At 49.1% G+C, this 11522-nt stretch overlaps 2 protein-coding genes across 3 annotated transcripts; one reads left to right on the top strand and one right to left on the bottom strand.

Annotated features, from left to right (window-relative positions):
- Positions 1–4163: 4163 nt before the first annotated feature.
- On the bottom strand, positions 4164–6476 carry med18 (mediator of RNA polymerase II transcription, subunit 18 homolog (yeast)). 2 transcript variants are annotated; one of them, XM_037273424.1, is made up of 4 exons: positions 6321–6474; positions 5867–5987; positions 5686–5771; positions 4164–5011 (listed from the first exon to the last, which is right to left on the bottom strand). In XM_037273424.1, the coding sequence occupies exons 3-4, from the start codon at positions 5756–5758 to the stop codon at positions 4455–4457; spliced, it is 630 nt and encodes a 209-aa protein (XP_037129319.1). In that variant the 5' UTR covers positions 5759–5771; positions 5867–5987; positions 6321–6474; the 3' UTR covers positions 4164–4454. The 2 variants fall into 2 exon arrangements, with proteins under 2 accessions (XP_037129319.1, XP_037129320.1); XM_037273425.1 differs by lacking the exon at positions 5867–5987 and having other exon boundaries at positions 6321–6476.
- A 1626-nt stretch (positions 6477–8102) lies between these two features.
- Positions 8103–11177, top strand: LOC119135571 (cytochrome P450 4B1). Its single transcript, XM_037273287.1, has 13 exons — positions 8103–8461; positions 8550–8694; positions 8886–8930; positions 9079–9206; positions 9297–9421; positions 9501–9655; positions 9726–9832; positions 9920–10110; positions 10173–10306; positions 10441–10505; positions 10650–10732; positions 10864–11064; positions 11111–11177. The coding sequence occupies exons 1-12, from the start codon at positions 8273–8275 to the stop codon at positions 11033–11035; spliced, it is 1539 nt and encodes a 512-aa protein (XP_037129182.1). The 5' UTR covers positions 8103–8272; the 3' UTR covers positions 11036–11064; positions 11111–11177.
- Positions 11178–11522: the final 345 nt, after the last annotated feature.

Consider the following 11522-nt stretch of genomic DNA (forward strand, 5'->3'; position numbering starts at 1 on the left):
CCGATTAAGAGATTAGGTAACCCTAGATTTTTAATCCAGAGGAAGTGAGGTGAAATGGGCTCTTGTACCAAATGAAATGTCCATGACGCGAGAGTGAAAATAAAACACTTGAGAAATCCACCGGCAACGCAATATTGGCAGGCTCTGGATCTGGTTGATGGAGGGGCTTCCCCCCTCCCCTCACCTCAATCTTATCCTCCGCCAGCCTGGCTGCCACAGGTGCATCAGTCCAATTGGCCCATAAGGCAGGCATTTGTGTGTGTGGGGGGGCACAGTGAAATAGTCCTGAGCCACTCTAAAAGAGAGAAGGAAAAAAAGCGTAAACAATCCTTCCGATGATCATATTTTAGCTGCATATGATGAGAACAAACTATAAATGTTCAGGAGTTACCATACATATTTGGATCTGTGGTGACATTTTTGCTACATGGTGTAAAACATGGCCTGGCTAAAATAAAATTGTAACTTGAAATGTGTGAAGGTCATGCAAAAAAAGTAGCAATTTTACATAAATGAAGATGCAACAACTCAAGTGTAAAGTCTAGCTATTAAGAAGAAGAAAAAGATCTACCGATGCCAAACGAAGCAGAATTAACAAAAATCGAGGAGAGGAGTAACATCAAGACACTTACCAGATAGGCCAAGTTTGTCGCTCTTTGAACGGCAATTTGTGGCTTGAGATGAAATTTTCCAACAAATGTGCAAACTGCCTGTTTGCACATTTGCATCCGCACTTCAATTTGCGGCCAGTGTGAACGCAGCGTTCTGGTTCTGAGTGCCACTTGTTGGCTGGCTTGGCATGAGCTTAACCAACTGACATTGTGTATTCATGAGTACTCACCCAGTTGGAAAGTCTTCTGAAATGGACCTTCTGCAACGGTCTGGAGCCTGAGCCTCTCCGCAGCATCGGGACTCGAACCTGCAACCGGAGGGTAGAGGCTGTGAGCGAGGGCGGAGCGGTTGCGGCCGGGCCGCCGCAGTGCATTCCGAGTTGATGTGTGGCGCCACATCAGAGGCGTGCGTGTGTGCACCAATGAGCCTTCACAACACAGCGAGCGCAAGCATACAAATGCTGCGAGTTGTAACCAACAACAGGCATGGACTTTGGATCGTTCCACTTCCACCTGAGTTTAGGCGTCAGGCGGGGAAGAGTGACAATCACCAAAAATCTGGTCAGAGTCAAGCAACTGAGACGACACAAGCCGTGAGAGGCTTTTTTTTTTTTTTTTTTAATGACATTGTCCCCATACCAGACATTCCACGAGGCTGGTGGCTGGCTGCGTGCGGCCGATCCCAGAACAGCGCGTTCCTCGTAGCAGTAATCACCTCGCCCGGTCGCTTGCGGCCGGGCGCAGCTTTTGTGCCTGACAATTAGCACCCTGGAAAAAGGGGCTGTGGAATTCTTTTGGCATATAAGGCTCGCTCGGGGACATGTTTTTGCTGCCCCCCCAAAAGCAAAGCCCACCCCGCTCTCTTTGACTTTGGCAGTCGCTCTTAGCCTCGCAATGTTGCGTAATATCTGCAAACCTACCCAGTGGGATTGCAATAAAAGAAGCCACAAGATCACTCTGGGGACTTTGATGCATGTCTGGGAGCCCTCAACACCCCCCCCCCCACACACACACACACACCCACACACACACATTTTCTTTCCCATGGTGCTTTCATCTTCTCACAATCCACCAGCCACCCTCTCCAGCAAGCAAGCATATGGGCTCCCAATGACACGGCAAGGAGACGGACGGCTCCCGTCCAAGCCAACAGTTGGCAACGTTCCTTCCAAGGTGACGCTGGATTGCGACCCCCCCCCCAGCAGCCCAACTTTAAGACTTCCCGCCCCGAGCACAATCCCGCCTTGGGCACGTCAACTTGGTACATTTAGCCTCGGAGACGACAACTGCTGCCAAACGTTTCAATTAAGACGGCGATGAAACGCAAAGAAAAAGGCGCACGCAGGTCTGCCACTTTCTTGGGTCTAACAAAATGTGGTTCATTATCACTATCTGCCTGAGACAGTTAATTACATCTAATAGGTAAATGCCCAAGGAATAAAATAAAAAAATTAATTAACAACAAAAAAAAAGGAAGAGTCCAAATCAACCAAATGCCGACATGTTCTGACTAAATCCTGCATTGTGCCGGCAAAATCTCTGAAACATCCGGACGCTTCTGTACGTCGACTCAAATGAATCACACTATGTTAAAAAGAATTATATGAGATTATCAATATGATTGTCCCACTGGTTCTGGAGGTGCTGCCCACATCTCAACAGCAAACACTGGACACGCACGGTCTTAAACATCAACGAGTGCTCCGCATCATCAACACGCAGCGCGTATCGCCTCCGGCTGGGAGTCGAAGGCCGCACTTGTGCATGTCAGCGCTCGGCTGCATCCACAATAGGCGAGCGGGCCCGATGCCAAGACACCGATTAGCCCGGCGAGGCCTCGCTTCTCCGGGCCGTACGTCTGCGTCTTTAATTTGGAATTCAGTCCAAGCTGAAACGGGGCGCTTGGGTCCCCCGGCTTGCTGGGAAACGTCACGGCAAAACTGTCACTATCAAGTTTTGAGGTTCCACATAGTGTGTGCTCGCAAAAATGAGTTGCGCAATCACAAACAGTGTTTCAGTCAGCTTGAGCCACAGCAAAATCAAATAAAGCACAATTACTCACCCAGTGAAGAATCTTGACTGGTGCCGGCGGTGCAACGCTGCTACCTAGCGAAAAAAGAAGACATGCATCTGCTTGGAGAATGCAGGTAATATTTCACGACATCGCTCGTATTGCAGCTTCAAGTGGCTCGGTCAGCTCCATTTTAGTTTTGATGGCCTTTGTCGGATGAAGAACACACCAAAAGCCGAAGGAGAGACAAAGCCCACTTGGGGAATTTATCCGTGAGGGTTAGCCGCCAAAAGACTTGCTTTGAATTGCGGTGATATTGGTTATCTGCATCCGGTCCATTCCTGTGTAAGAGCGGCTCAACTTAGCCGTCTGTACATCTATTTTCACCGCGGCCATACTTTGGAGTCACCGCATCGCAACCCACCTAAAGGTCTTTATTCTCGAGAACACCTCAGCCGCTCGGTAGGGCGCCGTTGCAAGCCCTCGCATCGCAACTCGTTAGATTGGACCCAAGTAGCTAATTTGGCGCCCGGCGGTGATCGCATACGCTTAGATGTTGAAAGCCGATGCGCGAGTGTGCACGAGTGTGTGTCGCGGCAGGCGCACCGTTTCCACCTCAGCGAATTTGCCCTCATCACCTGTGATTTGCAGGTAGGTCAACTGGGGCGGACAGACGTCGGGCCCGAGTGCTCCCTCCCGACAGGCGACCGCAAATGCATCTTCCCGGACGGATATTATTAGAGGCACTCATGTCTTATTGGCCGCATTATGATGTCAACTGACAGGATGTGCATTAGTTACTTCAGTCGCCGCGCTGCAGATTGGCCATAATGTTGACACACTGGCAGGGAGGCCAATTTGGAGCGCAGCGTGAAGTGGCAAGAACCTGAGGCAGATGCGGAGCTTTCATGTGTAATAGTCCCAGCTCAAGTTGCCATCAAAGAGCTACTAATGGGTTAACAGTAGAAATGAGCGCAAGAGGGGAGGGGAAAATCAATGCTTTTGTTGAGGAGGAGAAAGAGAAAGAAAGCCTTTCACAGGTCTATGTATCATTAAGCAATTGAGAAAGCTAATTAGAGGGTGGCGGCGGGGGGAGCAGATCTCGCAGCTAATTATTTCCATGGCAACCAAAGCTCCTGTAGATGATCTGTGAGGGTGAGTCAAGCGGGGCAATTAGAAGCAAGTGGCATTGAGGAGCAACAGTGCCCCCTGGTGGAGCAGAAGGGGCACGCACAAGCGCCGTAGCCTAACATGTCAACATGTTGCCGCGTGAGCCGGCGGGTCGTGACTTTGGTTCCTGGGCCTTGAGTGGAGGGACTGTTATGTCACAATTAGAAGGCGAATTTTAAACAACGCAACCGCACCTCTGGAACACTTTTATACTCCAAGACTAATGTAAGCATGTTCAATCAAACACATGGCTCACCAGAGAAGTTGGTCATGAAATGTCGTTTATTTGCAGATCTCTAAAGATGCGACAACCATTGGCCACATTTCACACCAAGCAAGTGGATCCGAGATCATGATTACAGTCTTTTTTTATTTATTTAAAGTGGGCGCTTTGACTTAATCAGGGTCGGGAAACTCCAAACTGTCACCGTTTGGAAAACTGCTGCTCACACTGCAAGTGAGCCCAAAATTGTTTTGATGTGCAAAGCTACTTGAGTAAAATGTTTGGCAGCAGCAAAGCATCCATCGTTTGTTGTGGGTAGGCAGAGGCTCCCAAAATGAAGCAACATGTCGTCCTGTCCACCCCAAGGCGCACTGCGTGTGGCTGAGAGGGGGAAAATAAACACGAGATTTCACGTGTGGGTGTCAACTGGCGAGGCGCTTCAATGTCTCTGTTTGCTGGGGTCAATCTTCTCCAGGTGAACCAGAGGTTTGAGCTGCTCGGCAAAAGTGCGCATGTCCTCTGACACCGTGTCTTGGCCGGCGGGCGCCAGCACGCTCAGCTCCACCAAGTAAGACAGCGACAGGCGCTCCGTGTTGTCCGTGTTGCCGGGCACCAGGATTCGCGATAGCTTGCTGACCGCTACTTTCATGGCGCCTTTGCGGAAGACATGCCCGTTGGCCACAAACTCGTGGTCCATGCGGAAGCCCATCTCGTTGAGGAACTCAGGCAAGCTGTGAGAGGCGGCCACGTCCACGCAGTTGCGCACCAGCGCGTGGCGGCTCTTGTCGCCCACCTCCGGCTGGCCCAGGTAGCGCAGGTGCCACGGCGCTGCCGGCTGGGACAGTGAGCGGCGAGCGCGCAGGATGAAAGGGTTACCTTGCTGGCCTTTCAGCAGGTAAACCAGCTCGTGGTCGGTGAAGGTGGAAGGTTCCACGTTGTCACAAAGGCCGCGCAGGCGATGCAAAAGGCTTTCCAGGGCCTGGTCCAACACACTTCCTGAAGTCATATAGACAACGCGGTGCGATGAGATGGGGCCGCTTCGGCTTCGCAATCAATCGCGCCGATCGGCCCTGCACGCGTTCACTCAGTCATACATGGTGGGAATGTGTGCGACGACAACCTTTACGCAACATGGATGTTTCTCGGTTGTCTGGAGAAGATTAAACTATTAGATTGATATGGCTCTTTTTCACTTTTAAAATGTGAGCGGCTTGTGAACGTCGTCCTCTGCTGGTCAAAACTAAGTTTCATATGCTCATCTTTTCTTTATTCTTTTCCCCCCTCGGATACTCTTTTTCCATTCAATTGTTTTCTTTTTAGGGGCTTGGAGGGATTTTCATTCAAATATTATGACTTATGCATTACATTCACATAGGTTGGCGATGAGGATGAAATGCTGGTTTTCAACTGTGTTGTGGTTATGCACGACCTTTGCAAAAGGAGGACCACCCGTGTAGTGAAGCAATTAAAATGCCAGATATGCCTTCACTTCCAGAGCAAGATGTGAGATAATTTTAATCACTGCTATCTGTTTTTTGCTTAGTAATGCTCACACGAAATTAAAACTCAAACTTGATAGCTTTATATTTCGGTTCTCCGTGGTGCAATTTTCTTACACCAAGTACGTATACTTCTACGGATTGTTTCCTGTGACGGCGAATGAAGCTCACCTTGTAAGAGATACTCCATCATGTTGATGGTGCCGCCGGTCACGGGCATCACGGTGACTGGAGGAGCCTCCATAGTTCCCAAGGGACTGAAAAGTAGAGCAAAGGCTTACAATTAGGCTCGTACTTGATCTTAACAGTGTGCTTTAACATATTCAACTACAGAAGCAGGTGGAAAAGGCACCTTTGACTTCCCGAAGCTCCAGCTGCCAAAGGTAACGGGCAAAGACACCCGGTGTCTCGTCGACGAGAATAGGTTTAGCCTCCGCAGGAAGCCCCGAGGATCCCGTTGGCCTTGCAGTCGTCTGCTCATTCAACGCCGACGTAGCGTTGTTAGCGATCAAGAAATGTTGGCGCTTTTGTGAGCCAAGTATTCTAAACTACGTCTGTTTGGCCGGCCGGCTTGTAAAGGCACCAGAGCAACACAAACGGGGAGAGCGAAGAAAATGAGCCCAGGACGCGGTGAGCCTCGCGGGTGTGTTCATTCAAACGATGTAGCTTTGAAAGCTAGCAGCCTAACGAGCGGCAGCTCGTTAGCTTGTCAGCAGCAGCATATGTATGAACACACCACGAATAAAAAAAACAACGGAGCACAACGAACAAACTCGCCAAACGTGTGGTTTTTCGCTGCTACTTACTGTTTGGCTGTTCTTCTTCCTCTGTTTTATTTGGCAGTTGTCAAACGAGGAAACGGTACATCTCCGCCACCTGTTGGTAGGGAGTGTCTATTGTGCCGAGAGAAATGAAAAGGCGTATGGACATTTAATCCAGCTGTTGGACGACAAGAGCTTGTCCCTTAAGTAAGGGGAAGCCTTGTGTGATAAATATGTATACTGAACTGACCTCCCTCCAAAAGGCAGTCAATCAGCGTGTCACAGATTATATTTTAACAGATGTTTTTAATCCATTTTCCATGTGTCCATTCATGATGAAAAGTTGACCTTTGCTGGGTTCAAGACAAAGCTATGAGAGCACCCAAAAGTTCAGGACTGTGTCCACAGAGGAGGACAGCGTCATGAGAGTGAGAAGAAGATCTGGTGGGGACGCGAGACTGACCTGCTACAGAAGGGCCATTAAGCAGGGATTTCACTCTAGTGGTCCATGGCGGTATTGCATGTGGTCCGCGAAATTGGAAATCGAGAATAATTGTTACATTTTCAAAAATAAAATGGATTTATTGTTTAAACTTGATTTAATTTGCAGCTAATTTTGTGAACCCCTCAAAATGTTGTCAAATGTAGGTGAGATTCCCAAAATAGACATACAGATGCAAATAAATTGCCTGTATAGGTCTATCATGTCACGACTCGTCCCCGGGTGCATTATTATGTCTATGTTGCCATGGTTTCTGTTCGCGTCGCCCCTCCCCTCCTGTGTTACCTCAATTAATGTAATCACAGTCCCCTGCCTCTTGTTACCTGTCTTGTATTTAAGTCCTGTCTGCCCCTCACTCCCCGTCGGATCGTTGATGTCTTCACGTTTGATGTCGTTTTTGGTTCTTGGTACCTGTTTTTCTGTTCTGTCTGTCAGCCAACCCTCTCTTCCAACTACCTTTTCCCTTCAATAAACCCTGGTCCAAGCTGCATTTGGGCGCCCTGCTCCATTCCGATCCGTGACAGAACGATCCGACCACTTCAGCGACCAGCGCCTGGACCAACCTCCTACACCTGCTCCCGCCGCGTGACGTTGTTGTCAGTTTGCTTTATGTAATGATATTTATAAGACCAGATCTAAGTTGGATTGTAGGCAAATTGTCACAATACCTGTCAGAACCAAAAGTCCAAAACGTGTTGAGCTCTTTGAAAGGAACTGTAAATCGGGAAAGAGATGTAAATCTCTCCTCCATGGGATGGACTGTGATACTGAAGATGCACCAGTGCCAATTTTAACGACAATCGAGGTGCTATTGCCTCATCAAAAAAAACTGTATTGCGTCAGAGATGTAAACATGTGGACATTAAATTCCAATTCCTGCTCTCAGTGATGGGAGAATATTGCCTAACCACTGCTATGGTGGCAGATGTGTTAACAAAACCTGTAACAAGAGTCAGGATGGATACGTTTGTGTGTTTTATGTTTGGGATAAAGTGGAATGTACACTGTAGCCGGTATTCCAGCTCTTTATGATGAGTACGCCGACACCAATGATCTCTACTGCTAACTGGTCTGGTTTGAAATATAATTTATTCGTTTATTGAAAGAAACACGTGTTAAACTCAAATTAAATACAACGAAACAGCTTGGATTACATTTATTCTCTTTACTCACGTAAAGTTGTGCAACTCTTTAATGCACTGCCGCCACCTAGCGGAAGAAGTTAGGTAACACGTGGGAGTGCGTGAATTGGGCGTGATTTGCAAGAAGTAGACGCAGCTACGAATGAGCGACTAGCACCAGAAACAAAACACGCTGTCACTGCGTGCGAGTCAAGGGTTGATTTCAGCTCGACCCCGCCCACCCCGGTTCTGAGCAGTTTTGACGCTTCTGTTGTCCCCATTACTGGCCATTCGAATCCGAGTGTGCAAGTTAGTCGGTTCGGCTAAGTCGTGGCACTTTTCTTTCTTGTTGTCCTCCAGTTGCACTTGCAAACATGTCGCTTAGCGAGTCTCTCGTGGGACTGCTGCCGTACTGTTCGCTGCAGCACTCACTCGCACTGCTTTGCCTGGTCGCCGTCGTCTACAAGCTCGCCGTGCTCCTCATTCAAAGGAGGGATGCTTTGCGGAACTTCGAGGCGTTCACCGGACCGCCGGGGAACTGGTTCTTTGGGCATGTCCTGCAAGTAAGAAACAGAAGATTCTCCCGAGCGTTGTGATTGCAATTGCTTGATGCGAACGACACTTGTTGCGTGTTTCCTCGCTTCCTTTCAGTTCAAACAAGATGGGACGGACTTGGACAAGATGGTCAAATGGGGCGAGCAGTACCCCTACGCGTTCCCCCTGTGGTTCGGCCCTTGCGTCTGTTTCATAAACATCCACCATCCAGATTACGTGAAAAGTATCGTGACGACAACAGGTGCCTCATCGGCTTTTACTTTCCGCTGTCAGTCAGCAGGACCTTTTCTCTCTGTCTTGAACATGACGAGCAATAACATTGTAATAATCGTTCAGGATTTTCTTAAATACATTATACGTTCATAGAACAGTTGAAATGCGTACTACTGGATCTTATGTCACGTATCTTTTTGTTCCCTATTTCCCCCGCAGAGCCAAAAGATGATTTTGCATATGAATTCCTCAAGAGCTGGATTGGTAAGAAATCGTCATTGCTAGCTAGCTAGCACTGGCTTAACTTTTCTGCTCTCAAAAAAACGTGTTCCCAAAAGTTTGTTCATGTTCGGAACCTACTGAGTGAAAAGCTTTGTGAGATAAGAACTGCAAAAAACATTTGAATCGTCAGGCGACGGCTTGCTGGTGTCCGACGGTCAGAAATGGTTCCGCCACAGAAGGCTCCTAACGCCGGGTTTCCATTACGACGTGCTGAAATCGTACACCAAACTGATGTTGGAATCTGTTCAAATCATGTTGGTAAGCGCCGCTGACATCGCGAGCTCGCGACTCGGAATGACGTGGAAAAACAAAGAAATTAATCGAGTTGCTCCAAATGTTGCTGGCTAGGTCAAATGGGAGCAGTACGCGAGCAGCGGCGAGCCTTTTGAGCTGTTTGAACACGTTAGCCTGATGACGCTGGACACCATCATGAAGTGCGCATTCAGCTACGACAGCAAGTGTCAGACCGAGAGGTGGCGGCCGTTCCGCACGTATCCCCCCCACCCCCCCAACCATAACCTCCCGCATTAACGCTTCGCTCTCTGCCTTCAGCCGAACAAACGAGTACATTAAATCAGTGTACGAGCTGACTGACTTGGTCAACCTCCGCTTCCGGACCTTCCCGTACCACAACGACCTTATCTTCTATCTCAGCCCGCACGGCTTCAGGCATAGGAGGGCTTGCAAGGTGGCTCACAGTCACACCGGTAAAAGCTCAGCATCTCGCCTTACCACCAAGGTCGACGCGTCCGCTCACATCTTCTGTCGTTGTCAAAGAGGAAGTCATCCGCAAGAGAAAAAAAGCCCTGGAGGAAGAGACGGATTCTGAACGTGTCCAGGGAAGAAGGACCTTGGACTTTTTGGACATTCTTCTCTTAGCAAGAGTGAGTTGAGCCGTTGTTGGTGCTGTTGTTGCAGACGGGAAAAAAATGGACAAACAAAAGTGCTTTCTTGTGTTTCCGATGGTCAAGGACGAGAATCAGCAGGGGCTTTCGGACGAAGACATCCGGGCCGAGGTGGACACCTTCATGTTTGAGGGCCACGACACCACCGCCAGCGCCATCTCCTTCATCCTCCACACGCTGGCCTGCCACCCGCAACACCAGAACATGTGCCGCCAGGAGATCACCCGGGTCCTGGACGGCAAAGACGCCTTGCAATGGTGAGCTCTTCCCGGCGCGTCTTTTCCATTTGAGGACGATTAACGAGGACCGTCTCGGCTAGGGAGGATCTGACCAAAATGACCTACACCACCATGTGCATCAAAGAATCGATGCGGCTCTTCCCGCCGGTGCCGGGAATAGCCCGAAAACTCACCAAAGCCATCACCTTCGTAGATGGACGGACCATGCCGGCAGGTCGGGTGACGTAACTAACAATCTTTACTTACAATTTACGTAAGATGATCTGGGAGTGTCATGAGACGAGCGAGTTCTCGTCACAAAGCGGGTCACAAAGAAATCTTGTGGTGTCTCCTTTTTCTGTCCTCCAGGTTCTCTCATTGGGACAAGCGTGTATGCGCTCCACAGGAATGCCACAGTCTGGGAAAACCCAAATGTAGGTCATGCTCCAGCAGGAGGTGACACCTGACACGCCTAATTTTGCAAGTCGGGGCAGAAAATAAAGTTCTGCTGTTTTGAACAGAATTGGCACCTTTGGCGAAGCTTTCCAAACGTTTGTCATATTATGTCATCATCGCAGGTGTTTAACCCACTTCGCTTCTTGCCGGAGAATGTTTCCAAAAGGTCGCCGCATGCTTTCGTGCCCTTCTCTGCCGGGCCCAGGTCAGTTTGCTTGACGCGGTGCAAATCCTCAAGGTCGGACGCTTCTCAAACGCAAAGAGTGGACAGATTTGCTTTGTGGCGCCACTTGACTTTTCTCAGCCCCAATTTGATGTGTGTGTATCCCTTTGCAGGAACTGCATCGGTCAGAACTTTGCCATGAACGAGATGAAAGTGGCGGTGGCCTCGGTTCTGAGAAGGTACCAGCTGATCGAGGACCCCGCCAGGAAGCCCAAGATAATCCCTCGAATAGTGCTGCGCTCACTCAACGGCATCCACATAAGGATCAGAGCTCTGGACGCCTGAACACCTTACGTCAACCATCTTTTAGCCACCGCTATGAGCGCAACCCCCCCTCACACGTTTTCTCTGTCTTCATTTCATTTGGTTTTAATGAGTATGATCGAAAACCTTCATTTGTAATAAAAGCAAAATGTGAAAACACTAACTCAGCTCTTTTGCTTGGCTTCGAGGAGTGGCCCAGAAAGTTCAAAGTTCACTGAGAAGTGGTCAATGTTTACCAAACATGACTTGGGACATTCATGCCTCGATCATTTTGAATACAAATACAAACCCTTACTGTTCATTCACCAATTGTTGCTTCGTATTGTTTAGGGCAGAAAAAAAAAGAGCTAAGCAGGGTTTGGTGCTGTACGTCGTATCCTTTTTGATAACGGGAGCCGAACACCCCAACACGTCTACGGGACCTGCACTTTCCAACTCCTTCCCCCCGAGCACGGGATCCCCTCAAGGCTGTGCACGCCGCAAATATACATAACCAGATAGCACGGGA

This window comes from Syngnathus acus, chromosome 16 (assembly GCF_901709675.1).
Source record: "Syngnathus acus chromosome 16, fSynAcu1.2, whole genome shotgun sequence".
Lineage (NCBI taxonomy): Eukaryota > Metazoa > Chordata > Actinopteri > Syngnathiformes > Syngnathidae > Syngnathus > Syngnathus acus.

Bases quoted from the DNA above. Each gene is read 5' to 3' on its own strand.
- LOC119135571 (XM_037273287.1), top strand. From the start codon at position 8,273: ATGTCGCTTAGCGAGTCTCTCGTGGGACTGCTGCCGTACTGTTCGCTG. The intron at 9,833-9,919 runs GTGAGTTGAGCC...CCGATGGTCAAG, and splicing joins ACATTCTTCTCTTAGCAAGA to GACGAGAATCAGCAGGGGCT. The intron at 10,307-10,440 runs GTCGGGTGACGT...TCTGTCCTCCAG, and splicing joins TGGACGGACCATGCCGGCAG to GTTCTCTCATTGGGACAAGC.
- med18 (XM_037273425.1), bottom strand. From the start codon at position 5,758: ATGGAGGCTCCTCCAGTCACCGTGATGCCCGTGACCGGCGGCACCATC. The intron at 5,012-5,685 runs GTGAGCTTCATT...ATATGACTTCAG, and splicing joins GATGGAGTATCTCTTACAAG to GAAGTGTGTTGGACCAGGCC.